This window comes from Apus apus, chromosome Z (genome assembly GCF_020740795.1).
Source record: "Apus apus isolate bApuApu2 chromosome Z, bApuApu2.pri.cur, whole genome shotgun sequence".
NCBI classification, from domain to species: Eukaryota; Metazoa; Chordata; class Aves; order Apodiformes; family Apodidae; genus Apus; species Apus apus.
Window position 1 is genome coordinate 50083418 of NC_067312.1, and position 27808 is coordinate 50111225.

The following is a 27808-nucleotide window of genomic DNA, read 5'->3' on the forward strand; positions in this document are numbered from 1 at the left end:
CGCTGCCGGGGCGGGCGCTGCCGGGGCGGGCCGGGGGGGGCGCTGCAGGGGGTGGGGCGCTGCCGGGGCGGGCCGGGGGGGGCGCTGCCGGGAGGGGGCGCTGCCGGGGGGCGGGCCGGGGGGGGGCGCTGCAGGGGGAGGGGCGCTGCCGGGGCGGGCCGGGGGGGGCGCTGCCGCCGGCGTCTGACGGGCGCGGCACCACCCACCCGGCGCGCGGGGCGGGGCGCTCCGGCGGCGCGCGGAGGCGCTGGCGGTTCCCTCGGCGCGGAGCGTGTGCGTGGCGGCCCTTGGCGGCCCCGCGGCGGCGGCAGCTGCTGCTTTCTGGCCGCCGAGTGGGGGAGGAGGCGCCAGACGCCGGCGCCGCTTGCAGGCAACGAGGACGAGCGGAGCGGCTGGTGAGGCGGCCGGAGGAGGAGGAGGAGGAAGGGGCGGGGAAGCAGCGGCGCTCGCTCTGTCGGCCCTGCCGCGCTGCCTGCCCGCTGGGCGCCAGCCCGCCCGGCGACGCGATCCGCTCTCGGAAACTCTCGGCTCGCCTGTCGCCGCTGCCGCAGGATCTCGGCAGGGCTCTCCGCCCCGGCGCAGTGGGTGCGGAGGAGCGGGCAACTTCTCGCACTTCTCCTCGGAAGACTTGGGGCTGCTCCGCGCCGGGGGCAGAGCCGCCTGAGGCCCCCGCCCTCCGCCGCGGCGGAAGAACTTTGCCCTCCGAGCGCGGGGCGGCGAGCGGGACCCGGGAGCGGAGGCCGCGGCGATGAAGCTGAGCCGGCAGTTCACGGTGTTCGGCAGCGCGGTCTTCTGCGTGGTGATCTTCTCCCTCTACCTGATGCTGGATCGCGGCCACTTCGACCATCCGAAGAGCCCCCGGCGCGAGGGCACCTTTCCCAAGGTGAGTGGGGCGGCGGCCGCGCCGGCGGGCGGAGCAGGGGCGGTGCCAGCGCTGCCGAGCCCTCCCCGCCGGGGGTGCCGAAGAACCGGGCCGCGCATCGCCTCGGCCGGGCCGGCCGGGCGGCCGCGGGGTGCGGCGGCTGCCGGGGCGGCGTGTAGGACGCCCGGTGCCGCCTCGGGGCGGTGCCGCTGCCGGCTGCGAGCGGGGAGCGGGCCAGGCCGCCGGGCTGTGCGGGCGGGACAGGCTGGGGCCTTGGCGGGGGTTTCACTGCGGGTTGGGCGGCTGCTCGGGTCTGGGCAGGCAGCGGAAGAGGGAGCGCGGGCTGACTCTGCGCCCTGGGAACTAGTGCTGCCGGCGGGGGGAGTTGGCAGGGAGAGCCGAGAGCTCGAGGGTGGACCCTAGCTACGCCATCAACAGGTAGGTCTGGAGAAATGCTGACTGGATGTTACTGCTTCCCTTTTCGCTAACCTTGCTTTGGAACCCTGACTGCACCGCATGGTCATGCCAATCAGTTATTTAGTTTCTCACTCTCCTGTTGCCTGTGTGGGAGATAAATTTAAAAGCTGTGTGTCGTGGTAGTGTTCTAGTAGGGAGTGTCTAACCGTGACAAAAACCCAGTGTTTCAGAGAGCATATGGTGTGCTGTGCAGAATGGCAGAACACTGGTGTGTATAAATAGCCATGTTTCCTTAAGGTAGCAGACAAAAAAGGACAAAAGGTAAAGTTATAGCTTATTTATGCCTGCACAATTGATTTTTTTTTAATGAAACAAATGGAAGTGTTTTTTATGACAGTGAGGCTTCAGGTCAATAGAAGAACTCAGAAGGCTTATTTAAAAAGTAGCAGTTATCTCTCTAATAGAGTCACTGTTTTTTTGTTTAATACAAAGGTAAGAGCTGATACTGTTTTGGTAACAGTAAAAACCTTGACTTGAAAAAAAGGAAGGAGTGCAGATCTGTTCTGCCATTAGTCTTTTGAGTTAAGTTGGTTCAGAGGTCCGGCCCTGTTTCTTTTTTTTCAGGAACCAAAAGAATGGGAAGAAGCTTAGGATAAGAAAGCAAGACAAGGCTGGCTGCAGCCTCTATGTCTCCTCAGTGCTCCAGCAGGAAAGTAATGCCTTGTGTGAAAATTGAAATAGCTAAGGACATGTGCTGCTTTTGTGTTAGGGTCAGTACATTATATTAGGAAATCCTGTTACGTATCTTTATATCAACAGTTGAGTTTAATCCAGGTAAAGAATGGAACAGGAAAGCTTGATCATGGGTGGTCTTTTTCTTTTTTAATGTTAGAAATACTTGTGTGAACAGAGAACATTAGACATGTTTTGTCTTCCATTGTCAGTGTCTTGCAGTTGAAATTCCTCTCTGTGTCCTACAGTGTAGCACTGCTCTGCTGTGTAACGTATTCTTATCTCCTGTGACCAAAGCTTTAGTATCTTAATTTTTTTCAACACCTCTTCCTTCCACGTGATCTAGTCAGATAGAGACAAACATTTCTTCTGTCTTCCTCCCTCTCCTCTTTCTTCTAGAACAGTCTGTCAGTGTTTACTCTTTTTGCCTTTTCCATGTTCAAGTAACTTTGAGGCTGCTATCACTGCAGAATCCTTTGCCTATTGCTATTTTTCTCCTTCCTTTGAGTGAATAGTTATCTTTTCCTTTCTTGCTGATTGTAACTTGGATGAAGTTACAGAAACGGATGTGTTTTTTATGATTTCCTATTGATGCCCATAGGATATACATTTTTCACTTTGTTACAATTTTGAAACTTCTGAAACCTAGCAAATGTTTTCAGAGCCCTGTAACTCATCAGTTTAAAGTAAATGCAAAAGATGAAGAGTGGAATAGACACCACCAAAGTATTTGAAAGGAACAGCTTTAATTCTGCCTGAGCTGCCGAAAGTTGTTTGTGTCAGTGCATGTTGCCAATATCATGTAAGTGAAACTAGCCACAGATGTTAAAACTTCAAGTTGTTTTTGGTTATGAAAAGCTACATCAGCAGTAGATCATCAGTCTGTAGATGTAAGAAGGCATTATGTTTTTGTGTGACAAAGTCAGAACTTTTTTTTCTTAGGAAAAGGAATAGAGATTTTTCTTCACAATTATTGGAGTGATTTACTTCATACCTTTTCTTGTTCTTAAAGTGTGCTAATTTTTCAGTTTTGCTGTTCCTCTGTGCAGTTCTGGTAACAGTGTGTGTCACCTTTCGTGTCCTGGAAGTTGCATATTCATTAGTTTCTTCTTACTGACCTATGTGGCTTGCACTAAGCTCAGAAAAGAGCAGAAGTTATTTCTGGAAGTGGTCTATTAATAGTTTATCTTATGAATGTTTATTTATCAAGGCTTTTTATTTAATTTCTGCCAAGATTATAATTGGAAGTTTTCAGCTGGCAGGCAGTACCTGTTGATCTGCTTTCACCTGAAGTGTCATGGTTCCTACCCGTAGTAAAAGAAATTACTAGGATTGCTGTGCCACTTTCATTTCCACTTTTTCTTGCAGACAGGGCACTTCTCTTTGCGTGGTCTTGCAGTTGTCTACGTCAGGCTCAGTCTTGTGGACCTGCCTTCTTTCAGGCTTATCTGCCAGCGTAGCCAAGAGTTGTCCTAGAGTGTGTTTACCAGTTTCAAGAGTTCAGTTAGTTGTTCAACAAAACACTTGGAAATGCTTTTTGTTGCTTGTGCTAAACAGCACCTGTGATCAGGCTTGGGAGGCAGTGGTGACATTCCATCTTTTTAAGATGCTGGGTTTGCAGAAGCTGGCATCAGGAGTTGGGTTTGCAGTGAATGGTATTCACACCTATCCATGGTAAGATGGCATTGGCGCAACTAGAATAGAACTTGGACTTAAGTGATTTATAGCCCTGTCATCATTGGTGGTGATTTAAATCATAATATCAGAATATCTTTGTGTTGTCATGGAACTGAAGACCCTGTTAAGTTTGGGAAGATTAGGTAGCTGCAATACATGGAGATCAAGACTTACTGGTCTCTCCTCTGTAAGTCCTGTGTTTATCTGTCTGGATCCTGTGTGCTGTCAGGCGTGTGTTTTTCTTATGATGGCTGTATGACAAGCTCTGTCTTTCTCTGAACCTGCTCCTACCCATAGGATGTTTTTGTCTCAGTACATGTGTCAGGATACAGGGTGTCCCAGTGTCCTGTCTAAGGCTAGGAACAGTGTTACAAACATTGCACTGAGATGAGTTCAAGGTGGAGGAATAGGTTTAGGTGTGGTTTTAGATTATTATTATTATATCCATTGCCAACACAGATCATTGTGTAAGAGATTTTGAGTGGAATATAGTGGAAAAAAAAGGTCTAGTATGTTGTTTTTGTTTAATAGCACAGAACACTTTGAGAAACCTTGTGGCTGTGCCGTGGCGGAAGGGTCGGAGTGCTGGTTAGTCCTGTGCTCTCTCTAGTGCAGAGAGTGTCAGGTGCAAGTGATTTGTGGGCTAAATTGATAACTACTAAATGAAAACTACATTCAAATCAATGCTACAGTGGAACAAGCTTGTAAGTAGCTTATCTTGAAGAAGCTGTGTTACTGTACACAGATGAACACCAAATATTGGTAGGTCCCTAATTAATCTATGCTGTATTTTGGACCCAAATAGAAAAAAATAAATAAATCATTAGCCTAACAAGTTTTCTTAACTAACTTTAACCTTGACTTTGAGCAGATCCATAAAAGCTGTTCATTTACAGAAGCTTTCAGAATATTTATTTTGATTCTGAAATTTGCTAGATTCACACCTAAGTGTGCATAGCCCACTATGCAATTAAAATCCAATTAAAAAAGAAAAAAGGTGAAGGATTTGCTTGTAAGACTATCTTGCTTCACATATGTGTCCTTTTTATAGTCTTCACATGAGAGTTCATTTTTTAGTGAATTTCATGTGCTGGGCAAGGCAAAATGGCAACGCAATGAAGCATCCTCTGTCATTGTCTGATAGGTGATGCTTTGGATATGAGCCTTTTCCTCTAGCCACTTCCACACAGCTTGCTTTGGCTTTTATGGGATGTATCTTCCCAGTGTGTGCAAGCTTGTGTCTGGAAACACATTTTTTAAACTCACATCTGCTGTGATTCTGACTGGAACTGAAATAGCACCAAGCAGTTCCTCATTTTTTGTATCTTTCATCTTTGCTTAAACTTTATGAAAAGGCAAAGCACAAACATACAGAAACTTCCATCTTTACTGTTGTTTTTTTTTTTCCTAAGTAGTTGTTATTTGAGTAAGACTATCTTTAGCCTTTTTCAGCTTTCTTCCCCTTCCTGCCCTCAGTCGCTCCCCCTTCCCTCCCTCCGCCTTTGGTCACCATTATTTGAAGCTTACTTTGATCTTCTCATGTGTGTTAACTGCTTTTATGGGCTCACTAGTTCATTGAATGGAGGTGATCAAACACAGTTCCTCCAGCTGGCCTGCTCGCTGGTTTCCGGTGCTCTTCCAGTAAGTAGTTTGGCTATTGGTGGTACTGCTAAAGCTTCTTTACTGGGTTTATGCTTTCAGGGCATGTACACAATGCATCAAGTACTTCTACACAAATGGCATAAATGGTACTGTTGCAGTATGAAGTGCAATTCCATCTGAGCTTGCCAGTAATTTCGTAGTAGTACCAGCAGGCCAGAATATTAACCATGGTAGGGTGGAGCAGTGATGGTAGGAAATTAAGACTAAATACTTGGCAGAAACTCCAGCAGTTCTCTGAATCTGTGTGTTGAACAAAGATGCCTTGTGAACTTTACTCTGGAGTGCTGCTGAGAGAGTACTTTCCTTATGGTAAAGAAGCACTATTTTCAGTCAGCTCTGGGTCTCCAATAGGTGGCTGTAACTGTGGCAAAACTGTTCAGGTTTGGTTGTTACCATGCCCCAGTTCTGTGCCATGCAAAACTCAGCACCCTCCAGTGTCAGCGAGTCTGTACTCTTTCTGATTTGGAATAGCTCCTGAGACGCTTGAAACACCCTTTCCAGGTAGAGAATTGCTAGAAGTCTCGCCATAGTGAGGTAGCTGAAATCAGTAGTTTGCATGGACTATAAATATGCTTGTTTTGTTGCTGCATGTTGATAGGTGTATTTTATGAGCTTATTGTTGTATAACAAGAGACAGGACTTCTGTATGCAGAAGTATTGGAAGCAACATGCTCAGGTATTTAGGAAATGTTTGTTTTACTGTAAAATGTGAATAGTGGCAATTGAGGTTGTACATAGTTTTGAAGTTGTCATCCTCTGACTTCTGAGAACTGAAAAAACGGTGGGCATAGTAACTTTCAGTAGCATTCTTACAAGTTTCACATCAGAGAAGACTGAATCTTCAGTGAAGAAATCCACAGAAGGAGGCATCATTTTCCATCATTTAACATTTGAAACATGTTAACATACTTAAATACAATCAATCAAAATCCTATGACAACACTTAGTAAGTTCACAGTCTAAAAAAAGCCTTTGAGTGTCACAGGAATTATCTTGAGTGTAAGATAATGAAAATTGAGGATTTTTTTCTGCTGAGCTGTTAGTGCATTGTAAAAGAGGAGGGGCTGTCTTTGTGAAATAGTTACAATTCAGTCACAATTCTTTGTACTTCCTGAAGTTCACAGAGTGTGCTGCTCTTTGTTGCTTGCATATTTTGTATAACGGTTTGGCTAAGCAGCAGTCAAGCAGAAGCTAATAGCCTCCTTTAGTAACAGTGTTTAAATCTGATGAAAAATGTTGAGCAAAATGTATTTTTCAGAAAAGTAGTGACACCACCTATAAATGAACACTTTCTTCTGCTACCTAAAGTCAATGTCTAACTTGAAATGTATGTACTGAAAAGAGAGAGAGATTTGTGGTTTCTCTCACTTGATCTTTTGTTTGTCTGACACATGGTTTTAAGTTTCAATTGGTTCACATAAAAATAAGCATTATTAGAATGTTCATACATTTAATGCCATGTAAGCTGTGCTTCAGTTTTGTACTGCTATCCATATAAATAAAGGTTCAGTGTAGAGCAGAGAGGAGAATCAGAAAGGAAATGAACCTGAAACTTATCAGGCAGATTAGTAATGAACATTTATCAGATTAATTGACTCTAAGCAGGGAATATTTCTAGATTTGTCTCCATCTTGCTTTCCTTTCTCCTTGCCTTTAGATCACTGATGATGGTGTCAAATTAGTCTAGAACAACATGCCTCATTTTTATCTCCATAAATTACATGAAACTTAAGTCTAGGATGGTAGTACATTGAACACTCCTGGTTTTGCTGCCTCTGGTAAAACAGAATGGGGAAGTCTGTCAGCTTCTTGGAATCTCTTCGTCAGGCTGCAACATGTTTGAAGTAGAACTTTTGTAGTTCAGTTAATTCAGAATTCCAGTGTCTTCATAAAGAGAGATTGTTTTAAGTTGTACTTTAAAGTTAGTAAATTAATAACAAGGTTACTTACATAATTTTCATCATTACAAATGCACATAAGCCTTCTGTTCAGATTAATAAAGGCTTTAAACCTTGACTTATCCTTTTGATTGATGCATTGTTTTTTTGTTGCAATGTGAATAGATGCAGTATTTTAATATTATGCTTTGATCCTGTGTCAGGTTACATTTTAACTTTTACCTACTAGCTTTGTTGGTACGTGAGGTGGCCTTTAATTCCACATTAGTATGTTCTCTTCACTGTACTGCATTCCAACAGTGAAGAGAGAATGCTTTCTGGGCTTACTATCTTGGTATGCTGACATCAGATCAGAGCTTTATATTAAGATTTTTGCAAAGTTATTTGTAGGGATGTACCTGGAAATAGTTATTGACAAGACTGATGCAGAAAATTAAGATTACCATTCAGCCAGGAAGTGAGACTTTGAGTTTGGTTTTCTCACTGCTTACTGCAGTACACCTGTATAGGTAGTAATCTTGATTTGAATTTCACATCCCTAGAGGAACATTGTTCACTGTGGTGCTCTGCTTTCTTCACCACAGCTCATTTGTGCACCAGAGCCTCTTGTACAGGACACTGCTAGCTCCTTTGTGGTTTCCTGTTTGTTTTTGTGTGTGGGACAGAGAATGGGGTCTGGTTGGTTTTGAATCGAGCACTTGGTGGTTACTGGGTGAGTCTCAATACAAATCAAGTTCCAGCTGACATAACCGAGAAACCTCTAGTGTGGATTTCTCCCCTGCCTGCCTATTTTGGTGAGGTTTTGTTGTCTGTGGGCCTGTCATACTCCCACTTAAATTATTTGAGCTAGCTGTCTTTTTCCTGATTAAATGATTGTTAGAGGTCTGTTGAAAGTGACTGCATTTAGAGAAGGAGTGAATGTTGACTGAAGAAGTGAAAACTGCAACTAATGCCCTTTCTGCAATGTACCATGCTTAGATGGGCAAAACTGTCCATTCTCTAGTTCCCCAGAATAAGCAGCTTGATCTGTCATTGGTGTTACTGGACTTCCTTCCTTGTGCTGGGTGGCTGGATGCTCCTTTCTGGAGAGAGTTCTTGCTACAGGTCGGGCTGGTGTCAGAAGCGAGCAGACAAGGACAAGCAGAGGGCAGTGGGAAAGCAAAATGCTTTGGAATATTTGGGGCATGAAAATTGTTGAAGGGTTCAGACTGACTGATGGAGCTGTTTATGTAGCTGGTTCATGTTGTGGTAGTGACAGGTTGCTCGGTGCTGCTAGTAGATATGGACAGATTTTGTTCCAAATGGGAGGAGGTTTTGCTGATATGTGCTTTCCTTGCATGGGAAGATTTTGTTGGTTAAGTCCAACCCTATGTAACTATGGGGATGGAGAGCATACTAGCTGCTCGTGTCCTGGTTTGAGCCAGGATGAAGCCAATTTTCCTCTTACTGTTTGCTTTTGTTGTTGTTTTGGTTTGGTTTTTTCGTTCAGTAAGCTTTCTTTTAACTAGTAGCAGAGTGTTCCAGCTAGGAATGATAACAAATGGTGCAATATTTTTCTAACTGCTGGGTCTTCAAGGTCACATCTTCCCTCTGCTGGCTCAGACACTATGGGAAGATTTATGATCCCCCCAGTAGGAGGGTGAGTTAGACAGCAAAACTGGCCAGACATATTCCATTCCATATATCTACGTAAGCTCAGCAGAAGATCAGAGATCACAAAAGACAACTTTCTCCTGCTTCTTCTTCCCTTCTCTTCCGTCCATGGCCGACATCCAAGGAGGACTCTGTTCATCCATCACCATCGACCCCCAGGCTCGAGTTCTCCTGACCCTCATCACTCTCCACTTTCTCCAGCAGCTTCGGAGTTTCTCGGGACTGTTCGCAGCTCAGGAGATGCTGTGGGAGTTGCTGGGGGTTGGGGGAGGCAAAGGGGTTTGCACCTTTCTGAGCAAATTAGTAGATAATTGTACATATTTTCTTTTATCATTAGTATTTAATTAAAGTTGTCTGGTTTAGTTTTCAGTCTAGAAAGTCTCTCTCCCCCTCATTCTCTCTCTCCTTCCCTAGCTGGGTGGGAGGGGGAGGGGATTGAGAGCATTATTGTCTCTGGTTTAATTGCTGATGCTGAATCAAACCATGACAACTCCCAAATCCTTCTCCTCTGGAGTGTTTTTGATCCATTCTCCACCCAGCCTGTATTTGTGCTTGGGATTGCCCTGACTCAGGTGCAGGAGCTTGCACTTGGCCTTGCTTAACTTCATGCTGTTTGCACAAGCCCGCTTCTCAATCCTGTCAAGGTCCCTCTGGATGGCCTTCCTTCCCTCCACCATGTAGACCTCACCACACACTTTGGTGTTGTCAGCAAACTTGCTCAATGCCACTATCCATGTCACCAATGAAGATGTTAAAGAGCACCAGTTCAAGTACTGACCTTTGGGGAACACCACTCATCGTGGGTCTCCATCTGGACATCAAACTGTTGATCACAGCTCTTTGAGTGCACCCATCCAGCCACTTCCTTACCCAATGAGTGGTCCATCAATTGAAACCATATCATTCCAGTTTTGATGGAGGTCATGGGGAAGAGTGTTGAAGGCTTTGCACAGGTCTGGGTAGATGAGGGTGGTTGCTCTTCCTTAGTCCACCGATGCTGTGACCTCACTGAGGAAGGGTACCAAATTAGGCAGGCAGGATTTGCCCTTGGTGAAGCCATGTTGGCTGTCACCAGTTACCACTTTGTTTTCCACATGCCTTAGTAGAGCCTTCAGGAGGATCTACTCCATGATCTTGCCATGCACAGAGGTAAGACTGGCTGGTTTATAGTTCCCTGGGTCTTGCTTTTGTCCCTTCTTGAAAATGGGAGTTATGTTTCCCCTTTTCCAATCAGTTTGGATTTCTCCAGACTGGCAAGACTTTTCAAATACGATGGACAGAGGCTTTGCAACTTTGTTGTCCAGTTCCTTCAGGAGCCATGGATGAATCCTGTCAGGTCCCGTAGACTTTTGCACGTTTAGGTCCTTCATATGGTCATGAATCTGCTCTTCTACAGTGGGGAGATCTTCCTTTCACAGTCCATGCCTTTGCTTTCTCTAACTTGGATGGTGTGACCAGAGCCTTTGCTGGTGAAGACTGAAGCAAAGTAGTCATTGAGTACCTCAGCTTCCTCTAAGTCTTGCATGGCCAGGTCTCCAGTTTCCTTCTGAAGTGGGCCCACAGTTTCCCTTGTATTCCTCGTATTGCTGACATACTTGTAGAAACTTTTCTTGTTGTCCTTCACACCCCTGGCCAGGTCCAACTCTATCTGTGCTTTGGCCTTCCTTACCGGATCCCTTGCTTCTCTGACAACCTGTCTGTACCCCCCGCAGAATACCTGTCCCTGCTTCCATTTTCTATATACTTTGTTTTTACATTTTACTGTGTCCAGAAGCTCTTTGCTCATCCACACAGGCCTCCTGGCTCCCCTGCCTGCCTTCCTATTCACTGGGATACATTGCTCTTGGGCATGGAGGAAGTGATCCTTGCAAATGGACCAGCATTTCTGAGCTCCCCTTCCCTCCAGGGCTTTGTCCTACGGTACCCTGCCAAGGAGATTTTTGAAGAGACAAAAATCTGCTCTCTTGAAGTTGAGGGTAGTGAGCTTGCTTTGCTTTCTCCTCACTGCTCTAGGGATCCTGAATTCAACCATCTTATGGTCACTAGGGCCTAGTCTCCCATTAAGTCTTACATCATCAACCAGCCTGTATTTGTTGGTGAGAACAAGGTCCAGCAAAGCACCATTTCTTGTTCGTTTGCAGAGTCTTATCAATACATAAAGGAAGAAAGAAAATAAAGAAGTTTACACCAAAGTTATTACAAACTTATTAAGGAGTTGTATAACCCAGTGATTCACATAACTTTACATTGCATATTTTCTTACATTAAAACAAGTTAGTAACTCAACAGAGCATCCTTTAATGATATCCACTTGGACTAAGAAGTGTTTATCCAGACAGTGGACCTCTACGTCTAGTTTTCTGTGCAGGTAAGTAGAGCTCAAGGTCTTGGATTAGGATTACTTCTTTTTGGAGACTTGATGCTGTAAAGTCAGGGGGAATTCTGCTGACATTTGAGTTGTGCTGCTAGACGAATTTTGCCATTCAGTACCTGCAACCCATGTAAATTGTAAAATTTCAGGTGGAATTAATGTAAAACTGGTGCATCTTTGCTCAGATTGAAAAATAAATAATTTTAAAAATTATCTCAAAATGTGTGGAAACTTACTTAAAAAAAATACTGCCAGAGTATGTTTTATTAATGGAGAGGACCTGGGTTTTAATTTTAGAATTTTTTATAATGCATAAATAATATTTTATAATGAGAAATATTAAATGCTTCTTGTAACATGCTTCTAATCTGTTTTACCAGTATATCAACATCTGTTACTAGCAAAAATGAAATAATTTTAGGTAACTTCACTGCTTTGTACTGTAAGCAATGTAAGACTATTTTCTTGTACGAAGAGGTTAAATACTTCTAGAACATACGTGAATGAGAAGAAAATGGACATGGAGCTCCTGATGAGAGTCCAGAGGGACGGGAAGATGTTCAGAGGGCTGGACCACCTCTTCTATGAAGACAGACTGAGAGAGTTGGGGTTGTCCAGCCTGGTGAAGAGAAGGCTCTGGGGAGACCTCATAGCGGCCTTGTAGTATCTGAAGGGGCCTACAGGAAAGCTGGGGAGGGGCTTTTTACAAGACCTTGTAGTGAGAGGATAAGGGATAAGGGACTGTGCAGTGACCATGAGATGGTGGAGTTCAGGATCTTGTGCAGGAGGAACAGAATAGCTAGCAGGATCACATCCCTGAACTTCAGCAAGGCCAGCTTTGTCCTTTTCAAGCAATTGTTAGGAGAAATCCCATGGCACAGGGTACTAGATGATAAAAGGGCTCAAAATAGTTGGTCAGCATTCAAGGACCACTTCTTCCAAGCTTAGGATTTCAGCATGCCAATTAAACAAGGCACTGCTAGGCAAAATCAAGTGAAAAAAGAGAATCTATAGATCATGGAAGGAGGGGCTGGCAACCTGGGAGGAATATAGGACTGTTGTCAGAGGATGTAGGGAGGCAATTAGGAAAGCTAAGGCCTCCTGAGAACTAAACCTTGCTAGTGAGGTCAAAGGCAATAGAAAGGGCTTCTTCAAATATATTGCGGATAGAACTAACACTAGAGGCAATGTAGTCCCACTGCTGAGTGAGTTGGGTGCCCTGGTGACAGAGGATATAAAGAAGGCTGAGTTACTGAATGCCTCCTTTGTTTCTGTCTACACTGCTGCAGACTCTCCCCAGGAGCCGCAGAGGAAGTTAGGATAAAGGGGGAGTTTGCCTTGGTTGATGAGGATTGGGTTAGGGATCAGTTAAGCAATTTGGACATCCATAAATCGATGGTTCTGATGGAATGCAGCCACGGGTGCTAAGGGAGGTCATTGCTAGGCCATTTTCCATCATCTTTGTTAAGTGCCTGAGGACTGGAGCAAAGCAAATGTCACTCCAGTCTACAAAAAGGGCAAGAAGGAGCACCTGAGTGATTATAGACCAGTCAGCCTCATCTCCATCCCAGGAAAGGTGGTGAAACAACTTGTTCCTGGCACTTTGTCTAGGCATATCAAGGATGAGGGGGTCATTAAGAGCAGTCAACGTGGTTTAACCAAGGGGAAGTCATGTTTGACCAACCTGAAAGCCTTCTATGAGGTGGTAACTAGGTGGATAGATGATGAAAGTGCAGTAGATGTGGTTTATCTTGATTTCAGTAAAGCTTTTGACATGATCTCCTGTAGCATCCTTGTAGATAAGCTGAGGAAGTGTGATCTAGATGATCAGGTAGTGAGGTGTATCATGAACTGGTTGAAAGGAAGAAGTCAGAGAGTTGTGGTCAATGGGAGTAAATCTAGTTGGAGGTCTGTGACCGTGTTGTTCAATATCTTCATCAACAACCTGGATGAGGGTACAGAATGTACCCTCAGCAAGTTTGCTGATGACATTAAACTGGTAGGAGTGGCTGACACACCAGAAGGCTGTGCTGCCATTCAGCAAGACCTAGACAGGCTGGAGAGTTGGGTGGGGAGAAACTTGATGAAATTCAACAAGGGCAAGTGTAGAGTCTTGCATCTGGAGAAGAACAACCCCATGTACCATTACAGGCTGGGGGCTGATCTGCTGGAGAACAGTGTAGGAGAAAGGGACGTGGGGGTCCTGGTAGACAGGAGGATGACCATGAGCCAGCAATGTGCCCTTGTGGCTAAGAAGGCCAATGGCATCCTGGGGTGTATTAGAAAGGGTGTGGTTTACTAACAAGACAGGTTCTCCTCCCCCTCTATTCAGCCTTGGTGAGGCCAGGTCTGGAGTATTGTGTCCAGTTCTGGGCCCCTCAGTTCAAGAAGGACAGGGAAGTGCTTGAGAGAGTCCAGTGCAGAGCCACAAAGATGTTTAAGAAAGTGGAACATCTCCCTTATGAGGAAAGGGTGAGGGAGCTGGGTCTCTTTAGCTTGGAGGAGACTGAGGGGTGACCTCATCAAGGTTTATAAATACGTTAAGGGCGAGTGTTGGGAGGATGGAGCCAGGCTTTTTTTCAGTGATGTCTAGTGATAGGACAAGGGGCAATGGGTGCAAACTGGAGCATAGGAGGTTCCATGTGAATATCAGGAAGAACTTCTTTCCTGTGAGAGTGACAGAGCACTGGAACAGGCTGCCCACAGAGGTTGTGGAGTCTCCTTCACTGGAGACATTCAAAACCTGCCTGGACACGTTCCTGTGTGATGTGCTCTAGGTGATCCTGCTCTGGCAGGGGGGTTGGACTAGATGATCTTTCGAGGTCCCTTCCAACCCCTAAGATTCTGTGATTCTGTGGTCCTGAGGGATTAAAACTTCAGGCGGGGAGATTGAGGTTAGGTGTTAAGAAGAAAAAGTGTGGTAAGACAGGAACAGGTTGCGCAGGGAAGCTGTGGAAGTGTTCCCATCCTTGGAATTTTTCAAGGGTATGTTTGATGGGGCTCCGAGTAACCTTATCTATTGGGAGGTGTCCCTTCCTATACAGGGGGGTTGGTACTAAGTGATCGTTAAGGTCCCTTCCAACTCAAACTGTTCTATGATTCTGTAAATTTTAAACCGTTGTCTGAGTTAACAGTTGTAGATTCTGCGTATATAGTGGTGGGATAGCTGGGAGCATGATGTGACTTGGATGAAGTATAGTCATGTGCAGTGAAGCAGGTAGTAATTAGTCGAGATGCAGCTACACTTCAGCGTCTTGAGCATCTAAAGATCGGAGCCTATGTTGAACAGCTTGTAAAGCCCCAGTCAATGTTAATTCATATCCCTTATTTAGAGAGTAAATGGCGTAATAGGCTATTAGTTTTCTAAGCAGAGAAACCTTTCTTTTAAAATGTCACAGACACTGAAAGGGAAAATACTAATTTTACACTGAAATTTGTTCACAACCCCTTTAATGTTGCATTTGGAAAATTTCAGTCTTGATATTTCTTTTGTGCCACCAGGGGGCATGGGACTACAGGTTTTTTTATTTCCAGTGTTGCATTTTAAAACCAGTTATTGTTTTCACGATGTATCAATCAAAAAAAACCAAAACAACAACCAAACACAAAGCACTGAGTCAGCACCTTTTTCCTTCGTTTTCTGAGCTGTGTAAACTTATAAAGAGGTTAAAAAAAATACTAAAGCATACCTTCTGCAGAATTATGAAGAACTTCTGTGAAGATGGAATTCTAAGAATGATGATTTAGTAGAATCTAAAGGGCTGATTGTTAATCTCTTAATAAGGGTGGTTTTTTGATTCCTGCAGACTTCTCAATCTGAACTTAAAAGACAGTTCACATCAATTTAGAAAGGAGACTTAATAATTTGCATACTACTAGAGAAGCTGGAATTAACCCAATATTGAGGAAAGCAGTTGGTTCCTTAAAAGGATAAGTCACAGACCTCAAGTACGTAATTGTCAAAGGGGAAAAAGGTGCCATGTACAGAAATTGTTTCTAGTATTATTCTATATTACTTTGAAAAATAAGACATTGATGCTAGGAAAAGTTTTACTTGTCATTAAATTTTAGGTCACAGAGTCTAGGTCATAGGTTTAGGTCATAGGTCTACTGATCCAGTGTTATTTGTGCTGAATGTAGTGAGGAAATGTGAATCACAAAATGGCTTGGGTTGAAAGGGACCTTTCATCTAGTTGTTCATTGAAAGGGACAATCATCTAGTCTGATCCCCCTCCCATGGGCATCCCTGCCCAATTAACCAGGAACTTGCAATAAACCAGTTTGCTCCAAGCCCCATTCAGCCTGGTCTTGACAGCTTCCAGGAAGGGGCAGCCACAACTTCCCTGGGCAACCTGTGCCAGTGTCTCACCACCCTCATTGTAAACAATTTCTTCCTTGTATCTATATCTAAATCTACCTAATTTCAAGTTAGAACCAATGAATCTGGAGTGGGTTTTGTTGTGATGATAGCTTCCTGAAAAATAACTTTGGCATCTGACTACAACTTTAATAATGCAAAATGACTGACTTTTTTGTTCTCTTTTCTTAGTTGTTAAATGTTGAAGTCAGTCTGAGGTAGGAATGAAACTACTGTTAAAACATAATACTCCTAAAAACATATTAAAATAATCTGGTATTTTGTCATTTTGTAAAATTTAACACTTGTATGCCTGAAAAAAAAGCATACCTCAAATCATTTGGAAGGAGTGGCCAATACAGAGAGGTCACTAGCATTTCCAGGTATCTTGTTCTGCTGTGCTCCCTCCTGCATTCCAACAATATAGTGATTAGATGCTAGGAAATTGCTTTGTGGTATCTGTCTCTTCATCTGACTTGCTTAAGGAGATCTGTTGACTTTTTTCAATTCACTTTGATGTTAATCTAAATCTTTCTTCTTACAGTGCATGCTAGAGTAATCTATGAAATCCTGTTGTTTGGCAATGGAATATGACCTGGCTGAAAGGGCTGTCAGTTTGAGCTGAAAAGAAGAAACTCAGTTTTTATTGCAATACTATGTTACATGTACAGAAAAAACCTTGAATGTATACATTCTCTCTATCATAATTATGTGACTGCTTTCTAAAAAATGGCTTTCTCTTTGATATACTAATGTGATAGTAAATGATCAGATTTTCCAAATCTATGGAAGACATGAAAAAACAAGGAAGTTGGTGTAATTGGTACTTGAAACACTATGACCCTTTAATGATGATCTTTCTATCACTGATGACATCTTGTGATGCAGATGCAAGCTTACAGTGGAAAATGTAACTTCTGCTCTTATCCCTTATAATGAAAGGAGAAGGTTTAATGTTACTTCAGGTTTTTTATTAGCTTGCTTTACATAAATTATAGAATAAAGTTTTACTTGCTTTTTTGTGTGTGATCATGTTCCGTTGTGAAATTGGTATTTATTTTTAAAATTCTGTCAAGAATTGGTCTGAGAAATAACTAAACTTTACCTGTTTGGTTTTTTTTCAGGGTCAGCTTTCAATATTGCAAGAAAAAATTGATCATTTAGAACGCCTGTTGGCAGAAAATAATGAGATTATTTCAAACATTCGAGATTCTGTGGTCAACCTCAGTGAATCAGTGAAGGATGGTCAAAAAAATCCGGAGGCTATAAACTTCAGTCGAGGATCTGTCTCTGAGCTCTTTCCTTCTGCATCGGTTTTACTTGCAGTTGATTCTGAGGATTGTTTATTTGCTTCAAAAAGTGGAAGTCATGGTTCAGGTGTACAGGTAAGCAGTTTGTCTTTCTCTTTTACTCTGCAGGAGTCAGAATTAGCTGTCATTACCTTTTAATTCTGAAAATGCCTAATTACTGGCAAAAGCTTCGTACTAGGCTTCTAATCTAAGATTCAATAGAATTGTTTAAGTGACTGTTGTGTTCCTTTTTACCCGTTTTAACCTTTCTAGAAATTGTATAGTGGTTGTAAAGAGCCAACATTTGAGAAAGCTTGAATATTCTTTAAAAAGCCAAAAGCAAGACACTGATTATACTCAGATTATTGTCCAGTACTATCAGTTCTTTGGGAAGAATTTGAGAGTTTCTTTCAGTTTCCACAAATTTTTGTAAAATCGATGAAAAATAAACTGGAAATAGTGGATAGTCCTGATTTAAATAGTTTTTATATTCTAGGGACATATGTAGGTGGGTCTTGATGGAGAGGTAAATAGCTTTCAAGAAGTAATAATAATAAAAAACCTCAGGTACTGTGTTCCCTTTTGAATTCCTCTTCTGTATTTCAGCATTCTTTTGTCTTCAGTTTATATATGCACTTTGATCAGAAAAGAGAAATGTGTACCTTGTTGACTGATTGACATGAACCAATGGGGTTGAAGTTTTTAAACTCAAAGACTTCAAGTTGAATTTACTTTGCTTTCTGGTGATGCTTGGGAGTTCGTGGCCTCGTATACATTCAGTTTTAATGGAGTGTTTCATGAGCACTGAGAGTGTTGTCTGAAGTTTGTGATCTGTACTTTTTTTTGAGACTCTTGTGGGACTACTATAAATATTCATAGTGTTCTAAAGCAAAGATTAAATTTTGAAGGCCAGCTTTCTCATTTTAGAATTGAAGGTATTTCTATTGCATGAGAAAGGCAGTATATTTAAGATGAATAAGTACGCATATTAGAAACATTGTAACTTCTGATATATCATTCATAATACCTTTAAGCTCTGCAGGGATAGGTGGCACCTTAATATATCTTTTACAGAGAAAGAAGGTGTTGGGTTTTTTTAAGGCAATATCTGACTCTTCATGTTTCTATTGTACGTTAGGACTTCTGGGCAAGAAAGTAAAACATGTGAACCTTTGATCAAACATTTTCAAGTTAGCAGGTTGTAAGCAGATTATTCCTCATAGATTTTGTTACTATATTAAGGGATGTGCTCTTTTTAGGTGCATTAGATATAAGTTGAAGAAAATGTGAATTGAGAGTTTTGAGGAAAAATGTTTTGGCTTAAAACATGTTAGCCTGTTCTGAATGGAAAATAAAACATGTTTGCTTAAACTGTTCCCCTGTTTGGCTTCACATTTGCAGAATGTCAGAACATGTACCAACTATCAGCTAATTACCTGCCTACCTAATAGTAGGCTGTAGTAGCTAAACTGCTTGACTTTCAAGGCTATATGCATTTACGTAAGCAACAAATATAGCAGGGAATATTCTTAATACTCTTTCCCTGGGCACACTTTCTTTCCTTGTTTTGCATAAGGAGAGAGGGCTCTCGTGTTCCTTGTTTCATTGCATTAATACTCAGCAAGTTACCCACCATCATCATTAAGTCATTTTAATACCTCTTCTGTATGCAGTTTCTCATTCTTCAAGTCTGACCTCCATTTCAGTTATGGAATTTAAGACCTTGCCTTTAGCAGAATTCTTGTAACACCATGTTAACAAGCTGATGTAAATTACTGTGTTTGAGTACAGTTTTACTGTTTAATACTTTTCTATGCCTGGTGAACTCTACAAACTCAGTTAATTTATTTTCTTACAGATTTCTATTTATAAAGACTGAGAAATTCTGAGTATATTATTTGGAGCATTGTTTTTTTTGTTGTATTTTAAATTCTAGAACACCTTGAGAATGTTAGTTAGCCTGCTGTTCATAAATGTTAACTTAAACCCACCATTTTAGACCTTACCTTTTCTATGTTTGTCTTTTAAAGTGTGTGTATGAGAATAAAGTGAGAGACTAAAAAGGAGTACTAATGTAGGTGAGACATAGTGTTTGGATAAAAACCCCTGTGAGAATGAAGGCAAAAGAGGCTTCAGTGGATAAATTATGGGAGTTGGTTGTACCCTCCCATAATGGAGAAATCAGACTGAGAATGCATTAAAATATGGATTAAAAACCCTTGTGTTACTTCAGTGAGAAGTATTACCAGGGCTTGCTACTCAGAGAAATGTATTTTCTTTGCATAAATTGGACAAAACAAGTTACTAATAATATGAGACCCAAAAGATCATTGCGTAGAATACCTAAAGGCTTTTTTCATGGAGGAATTGTAAATCAAGAAATTCTACACCTTGTTACTTGTGATGTCTGTAAGTAGGTAGGAAATTGTAGTAGAGCTGGCCACTGAAAAATAACACTGAATTGAGAACTAATATAATGCAGATTAATAGAAGACTAATGTGTACTTTTTTCAAAAGATAAGAATGAGGCTAGGTAAGAAAACCAACAAAATTAAGAACTCTGCATTAAACATTGTTATGAACTGATGCTTTTTTAGGTCAGTAGATCAAGAAACATCTGGAATTTGTGCTCAGAAAAGAGAGAATTCTCAATGGCTGTCATGTTGAGCTGGGATGTCTTTTAACTAATGTGGTGAAGTGTATCCTCTCTTATCCATTTCAACTACCGAAGCATCTAACATTTACTTAGTAATGTTGCTCCTTTTAAAAATGAGACATGAATTAGTCTTTAAAAAGGTGGCCTAAAGAGGGACAAGCTATACTTGTATTTCTTCTGTACAGTACTTTAGTGTTCACTGGAGTAAATGCTGTGATGTTTACTGACACACATTATTTTAGCAATTTGAGTCCAGCAATGTAGAGAAAGAATAAGTTTGTATAGAAAACAGAGAACTGATGAATTTTCAAATGTTTTACTTGAAAAGCTTGTAACAGCCTGTCTTCTGAAGCAGCCATAATGGAGAGGCAGCATAGTTTTTCAATTTCCATTTCTCAACTGTTTTTACAAAGTCTTTGCTTACTATATCAGTATCTTGTACTTAGAAATGAAATTAATGCATGTCAGGGAAATATTTGTCTTTAGCCTTTTTTGCTTGTTACTGACTAGATAATTTGGAACCCTTTTTTGACTTGCAGCATGTAACCTTTCTGTGGAGACCCTCATCCTGTTATTGTTTCTGGTCAGATGACCTATAGCAGACATCCACTATGATGTCACCATACTGATATGCTTTTTCATCTCAGGTGGCTTCTCATCCTTCTGCCAGAAGACCTCCATGCATACCAGCTGCGCCCTCACATAAAGGCGAATTGCGTGTCTCCTTGTCTTTCTGATCTGTCTTTCCTCAAGACCTCATACCCCTCTGTTGGAACTTTACAGTCATTACTCATCCCACCATAATCCTGTCAAAATCAGAGGCATGTAACTGCACATGGGTCTTTTAATTAATCCTTTTTATTCCTCATGGTTTGTATACTTCGAGAGACATCTCAGCATGCTGATTTCCCAGAAGGTTTTTTGGGAATTTCTCTGTAATTGTGTCTTGTAGTCACCTCCTTGTTTACATGCAAATGCTGTCGGTTACCCTACTTAAGCTGTGTTTTGTTGATTAATGTATTTACTTGTTTGTTTATTTATTTTTAAAATCCTTTCATGTCACATTACTTCTGTTAATCTCTCCCTCACAAGACTGCTGGTAACTCTCTCCCTTGCCTTTTATTCCAAGCTAAAAACTTCCCTTTACAGTTCAGCAATCCTCCTGGCAAAGATGCCTTTGCCCCACTTACTTGGATCTCTTCTGTCTTAAGCAGACATGGACCTGCAAACAGGGTCCCATAGTCACAGAAACACAAAACCTGTTGCCAGCATCAGCTCTGAGGCCTATCGTTGACCTTTACTATCACATTGTCCTTGTGTCACACCCCACCCTTCACTGATGGAATTTGAAGAAGTTACAGTCTGAGTGTCTATGACCTTGATTGCTAGCCCTAGAGCTCTACAGTCACTTTTCATGCGGTCTGGGTTGCCACTGATGTTATCATTGGTAAAGGGCAGTAGTCTGCAAGTTGGACAGTCTTGGACAATTTCTCCAAAACATCTTGCATCCACGCCCCTGGCAGGCAAAAACCCCTCTAGTTGATGGATCAGGTCATTGTGCCAGTTATTTCAGAAACCTGTTGATTTAAGATTCCAAGATCCGTTTCTTGAATTGCAGTTTTTAGCTCTTAAGCTTGTAATCACAGGAGCATGGTTTAAGATAACTGTAAAGTAATAGATGTTAGGGGAAAATTATATTACGAACTATAAAAATTGGTATCTTGCAGACTGCAGAAAGCTACTTGTGAAATTCAGGCTTCATCTATGAGAAAAACTCATAGAAATGTGGACAATTCCATGAATTGTTGCTTTTTAATGTGTTTTCGTGGTTAAAACATTAAGAGCTTATCAGTCTCAAGGTCATTCATTGGTAGCTGACAAATTTACAGACTGCATTTAATTTTCTTCAGAAGGTTGCATTTCACAGAAGAACTAGTTTCTCAAAATCACATTTCAGAAAAGCAAGAAAATATGGTATTAGGCAACTTTCATTGTAAACCTTATTTGGTCCCTTCAAGCTGGCCATACGGAGTGCATAGATGTGCCAGTATTTCACCTTTGCTTTCCATTAAGCAGTGTTGTCCAAATGTGGAAGCAATCCTCGTTAAGTAGTGATGTGACAAGAAGATCCAACACAAGACCTAGACTTCTGTAGTTAGATGTTTGTTTCAGAAGTCTGTATTTTTCTGAAGTTTCGTAGAAGGACAGAAACCATTGTACAACTCCAAAGTTTTCACTCTTGTGGTGTTCATGTAGTAAATTACTCCTGTAGGCCATATTTTAACATGGGGTTAGAACTAAACTAATGTTTACATTAAACTGTAGTCCAAATAAAAGGCTTGTCCAGATAGTAGTTTGTGCTCATAAAGCCTGCCTTCTTTTCTAAAAGCAGATAAAGAGCATAAAAAATAAAAATAAGAAGAGTTGGATGTGGTAACTTCAGTCCAAATTCACATTCGAAGATTCTCTTTGAAGGCATCTGCTGGTATCTACAGTTCATAGGAACTTGTTTAAGTAAATCTAGAGTTGCTTTATTTACCTGTAACATTCTTATTTGCATTGATGAGTTAAATATGTCCGTCTTTGTGTAACTGGTGTACTGGGCGACAGTAAATACATAAAGAGTTTTGTTAAAGCAGTTGACTCTATAGTTGTGAATATTTTTTCCTTCATAGTTTCTTTCAGTTCCTGTTTTGTGAGTTCGACTTTTGCCACAATCTCTCATGTTGTCATGTGTTCTTAGTGCTTGCTTAGTTTGTCCTCATCTTCCGCATTCCCTTATTTAGTATGTTGTGCTATTGTGTATAATCCTCTGTCTGCCCTCCTGCCCCAATGCCATTGTGAGCTGTCATGATTTTTGGGACTTCAAGCTCTTAATCCTAATGTTTATCTCTTGAATTTCATTTTGCTCAGAACATGGCCTGCCAAGTGCTCCTCTTCCTGCCAGCTGTCTTGGGTGTTCTAGTGTGACTTGAAACTTGCTGTCATTTGCCAGTTTTCTATTCATTGACACTTCATCTTTCTCTGTGCAGTGAACAAGCTTGATCCACTTTTTATGAAGACTGCTTCAGTTTTTAATAGCAGAACTGTCTTCATGAATGTTTTATATGCCTTTTCCTCTTTTCTTAGATGTTAGATGTCTACGACATTCTTCCTTTCGATAATCCAGATGGTGGTGTGTGGAAACAAGGATTTGATATCACATACAATGAAAATGAATGGGACAGTGAACCGCTTCAAGTTTTTGTTGTGCCTCACTCGCATAATGACCCAGGTAATATTTTAATTGTTTTGGGTATCAAGAGGCTTTTGAGTTAAGAAATATGTTGCTATTTCTATTTAGTTTTACGTTTGACTTGCTTTACTGTTTTGTGTGCACCCCCAATCTCTAGTGGAATAATATAAAGTCTGGATTTAAACTGAAATCTCTAGTATACTTACATAATTTCACTTCTTCCAAATACACCAAAAAGCAGTGAATTGTACTGCTGTGGTATACTCCTGGTACATGGACACAGATCATAAGGTGATGAAGCTTCTTGTTTTTGTGGAAAGCCACAATGTCAGCAATTTTAAACTTTACTACTGTGTGAACTTTACTACACTTACAATTTAATTTATTTCAAGTACTATGGTTCTGAGTGAGGTAAGATAACAGTAGTTTTAACATAAGTGGCTTTTCTTTGCATCTAGCATTTTCGAAGAAAATGGACACTGGAATTTGGAGGAACTGCATTGTCCAGTTAGGACAGCTAAAATATTAAGTATGGACATAGTAAAAATATTCAGAGAAAATAAGGACGGTATAAACCTTGATCTGCCTTCTTGCAGAACTGTCTTTAAACCTGTGTCCATTTATTTTCTCTGTGTTTGTTCTGAAAACTTTCCTAGAAGAAAATCACAGTCTCTGCAGTCATCTAATGAAACTATCCTAAAGGAATGTACCAAACTTATCATTCTCTTAGTTCTTATTATAATGGGTATGGATTTTACCTCTCTCTCTTCTTTCTGCTTAAACCAGTAGGATCCTATCCTAATTGGGGGAAGGCAGTTAGCATCCTGCTATGTGCTAGTTGCCTAGAGTCACATCTGTCCTGACATTATTTTAGCTGGATTGAACATAGACTGCCTGCACAGTGCAGGTTGAGGTTGCACTACAGGAGCACAAGCCTTGGGAGCTGCAGAGGAATGTCCTGAGGGGAGCTGAGAAGAGCCCTGCAGAAACTTCACTGATGTCCATTCAATTAATGAGGCTTGGTAGGAGCTCAGTGTTCTGGCACTGGTTTGGACTTTTTTTTCTTCCTACAGGTTTTAGTAATTTTGGTTTTAGCCTTTAAAAAACCCCATTGTATTTTATTTACAGTCCTTCTGTACCTGTCTTCCAAAACAGAGTATGTTTGGCTTATTTACTCTGTGGTGCCTGGCCTGTTGCATCACAACTCTATGCAGAATTAACCAGGTTCCATTGCCATTCTAGAAGGACTCCTTGGAGCTAACCTCTGATCTCTAACCTACATTCTTCTTCACATCTGGTTTCTTGTCTTGCCTTCTGTAATCAGCTGTGGTGAATTTTTTATAGTCAGCACCTTTTACGTCTAACAGACTTTGGTGTTGGGTGCCCTAATCTCGTGTTTGATTCATCCTGTACCACTAGTAGTTCTTACAAAAAATGGCCCACTTAACACTCATATTCTAAGAAATTGGGATATTGAAGTCACTGGATGCCTTTTTGCATCAAGATTATTTGGTAGATTCAAACAACTGTCACTACAAGTTACATTCTCCCTCACTGTATGCCAGGTGAGTCATGCAGTCTTGAGGCTGCTGTTGGCTCAGTTGTCCTATACCAAAGGCTATCAATATCAGGTTATCCTGGAAGAGGCTTCATCAGAGCCTCCAGACTTTTGGATTTGTTTCTTTTGGGGCTAGCAGACTGAATAGCTCTATATTGCTCCTATGAGAAGGGTCCCAACAATAGTAAAAATGTTGGGAAGATTGACAGATCTCTTATTAGCCTTGAAATTAAGATAGCAAGTTACTAAGCTCAGTCAGTGAGAAATGTCATGAGCTTCACTATGTATTTGCAACAGTGCTGGAAATTAATGTCTTCTTTTGGAAGGTCAAATAGCAAGATTGTTTTCTCCAGGTCTAGAAGCAATTTCTGTGTATGGCATTCTTCTCTGTCAGGTTTCAGTTCTTGGTCTGTGTTTAAAAAAACTAATGAAACATCAAAAAAACCCAGGCAAAAAACCTGCCCAAAACCCCCCAAAGAAACAAGTAAAAAAAACCCCAGCCAAACACTCTTCCAGCCACTACCCAAACAACAAACCAGAAGCCCCAAATAAAATACAGCCACACCACCAAAAAAACTGAACACCCCACCCCCTTCCATCCCCTCCAAAAAAAGTTTGGGTTACCAGAATTACGAAGCTTCCCAGACAGATAAAGTATAAATACTGTTAATTGCAGTGTTAAGATAAAAGAAAACTTAAGCATAAATTTTGATGCTGTTAATACACCATGGAGTGGAGTGTATATACAGTCTTTTTTAACAAGACTGTTGTCTGACCCACCAAAATATGAGAACAAGCTGAAGCAGAAAAGAAAAAAGGCCGGTTGAGTGACATCTGAAAACTTTACCTTTAGAAGTTTTGGACTGTAAATTGAAAGTTTACTGTTTAGTGTTCATGTTGTGTTTTAGTAGGAAGATAAACCAAGTCATAGTCACTACTGTTTTTCTAGTAGTTTTCTCTTTTGTTTTTCTTTTTGTAAACTGCAGCATTATACATTGTTTTCTAAAAAGAACGTGTGAAGACTAGAAAATACATATTGAATAGTGAACAACACCTGGTGTGGTTTTTTTTTATTATAGGGGAAGATGAGATTTAGGAGTAGTATGGCAAACTAGACAGCTGACAAGTTTTCTTGACATGCTGAATTACAGAAATCTGTGCTCTATTCTTGGCTAACTTCTCTATTTCTGTGTAATGTATGAGGTGACTTTTAGTGAAAGTTTTTTTCTTTTGTCTGGAGAAAAAAGTAATCAGAGCAGTTACACTGAATATTGAGAGGACTGTTACAGAGAGCACACTTTTAATTGCAGATCAGTAAAAAATTTCTTCTCATCTTGGTTATGAGTGAAGCAGATTTGATATATACGAAGCAGAAATAGAATTTGCATTGTGTAAGTCTTAGACATAAGAAGTGTAATTACAAGTTTTGAAGTACTTCATGGTTCATGACATTTTACTTTTGGTGGAATGTGCAGTCAGTTGAGTTCTTAGCTGTGCTTGTGAAATTAAATGTGATAAATATGAAGTGATTCTTGTGGTCCACTGAGCAGAGATCTTTTAAAAGTTGTATGACATTGGAAAAGTAAATACACTTTTTAACCTTTTTAATATTGGTGTCTCTGCTTCTACTTAAATGACTATTTCAGACAATATTTTTGGGGAACAAGGGACTCATCTTCTATTTATCTTCTCAGGCAGACTGAATGCTTTAACACAGGGATGTCCCAGGTGGCTTCCTGTCTTACTCTGGTTTATACTATGTCAAACAGAAAACATTCTTTGACTGCTTTTAGTTTTAATTTTGAAATAGCCTTACCTGAGAGACATCAGTTTTTCTCAAGAAACTTGGGCAATGAGCCATTCATCTTTATTGTAGATACATCCTTTTGGTAAAATTAGCACTGAAGTTTATTTTAGAAACATCTGTAAAATATTAACTTGTGTATTTGCTCTATTTAGTTTTGACATCATATAACGATAATGTAAGATTTCTAAATTTAAAATGGTTGTTTATATTCTAAATCTTAAAATAAGGGATTTTTTATTAATATTGCTGAATCTACAAAGTTACTAATGCCATATTTTTTCATGTGTAATTTTACCTAATAAAATGTAAGTTAAAACCTAGCTTTTGGCTTTATTTCTAGTATTTGCATTGTTGTCATTAAACTATGCCTGTGTGTGATAAGTTAAATACATATACCAAGCCTCAGGTCCTCAGAGCACTGGTATGAACTTGTGGCTACATATCCATTATTTTTATTGCTTTTGAGAAAAACTTACTGTTGTGACATCATGTGTTATCTGAAACATGGATATAATTAAGAACTAAAACATCCTCTGTCAGTTTATGATTTTTTTTTTACTTCCTTAGCTATCAAAACAGTTACTTAGTTGTGTCTTCTTCCAGGAACTGGTTAGTTGAGATTTAAGTATAACTGTAAAAATAAATTGCCTGTCTTACTAACTCGGGTGTACACTTTAAAAATCCAAAATCTGGAGTTTCACTGATTTTACTGCAAAGAAGTTGCTTTTATTTGGAAAGCTATGTGTTACTAGCTGAAATTCAATGGTTTTATTTAATTTGGTCATAAATTTTATTGTTTACGTTTCTGTTGCGAGCCGATGCCGGGGGGGCTACCGGCTGTCAGGTGCTTCCGCGACTTCCCCCAGTCTGGAGGGGCTGTTGGATGAGCCCGAGGGTCACACGTGGCGCTGCCTCTCACAGAGGAGCGGCCGCTGCGGGACCGTGTCTTAGAGGGGAGATGAGAATGCACCCCCACCACGCCCACACATTGCTGCTGAGACCAGTGTTTAGTTTATGAATTAACCATGGAATATTTTTGGCCACTTTTGCTGTCCATCTAATTACAGATACGCCTCTTCTGTCCCAGTAGCATCTGTAGTGGCAGAGCTAAGAAGCAAGCTTGGAGTCTCAGCAGTAACATAAACATTCCAGTGTTATCAGTCCACTAGCTGGAACACTTGCTGCTAGTTAAAAGAGAGCTTACTGAAGGGAAAAAAAATAAATCAGTAAAAGGAAAGTAAAAGGAGCTTTATCCTGGCTCACGCCAGAACATCCAGACATTTACTAGATCTTCCTCTGCATTAAAACAGATTTCACGAAAAACTAGACATTTTTTTGAGGACGTGTTTCCCCTTAAGTCCTGTGATGCTGATTATCAATAAAAATTGGTAACACTTTTGGGAAAAATCATACAAAAGAGAACAGAGACACACAGAATAAAACAATAGCTTACTTAACACTGTAGCAGCAAGAATTAAAGAAAAACACATCCCAGGTAGGGAACAGGCCTGCAATACAGATGAAAGGGATGGAAAGGAGTACTACCTATAACTTACCTTGGTTATACCCTTGAGCACTAGGTAGAAAACACTGACTAGTTGGACTCACTGTACTAACGTGGCATCAGCATATCC

At 41.1% G+C, this 27808-nt stretch overlaps 1 protein-coding gene across 1 annotated transcript in view; it reads left to right on the forward strand.

Moving 5' to 3' along the window:
• Positions 1 to 427: 427 nt before the first annotated feature.
• Positions 428 to 27808, forward strand: part of MAN2A1 (mannosidase alpha class 2A member 1) — a 98462-nt gene continuing 71081 nt past the window's right edge. Inside the window, exons 1-3 of the mRNA XM_051643003.1 lie at positions 428 to 883; positions 16754 to 17014; positions 22704 to 22848. Coding sequence (XP_051498963.1) covers positions 749 to 883; positions 16754 to 17014; positions 22704 to 22848 — 541 coding nt within the window. The 5' untranslated portion in view covers positions 428 to 748. The remainder of the gene's footprint in view (positions 884 to 16753; positions 17015 to 22703; positions 22849 to 27808) is intronic.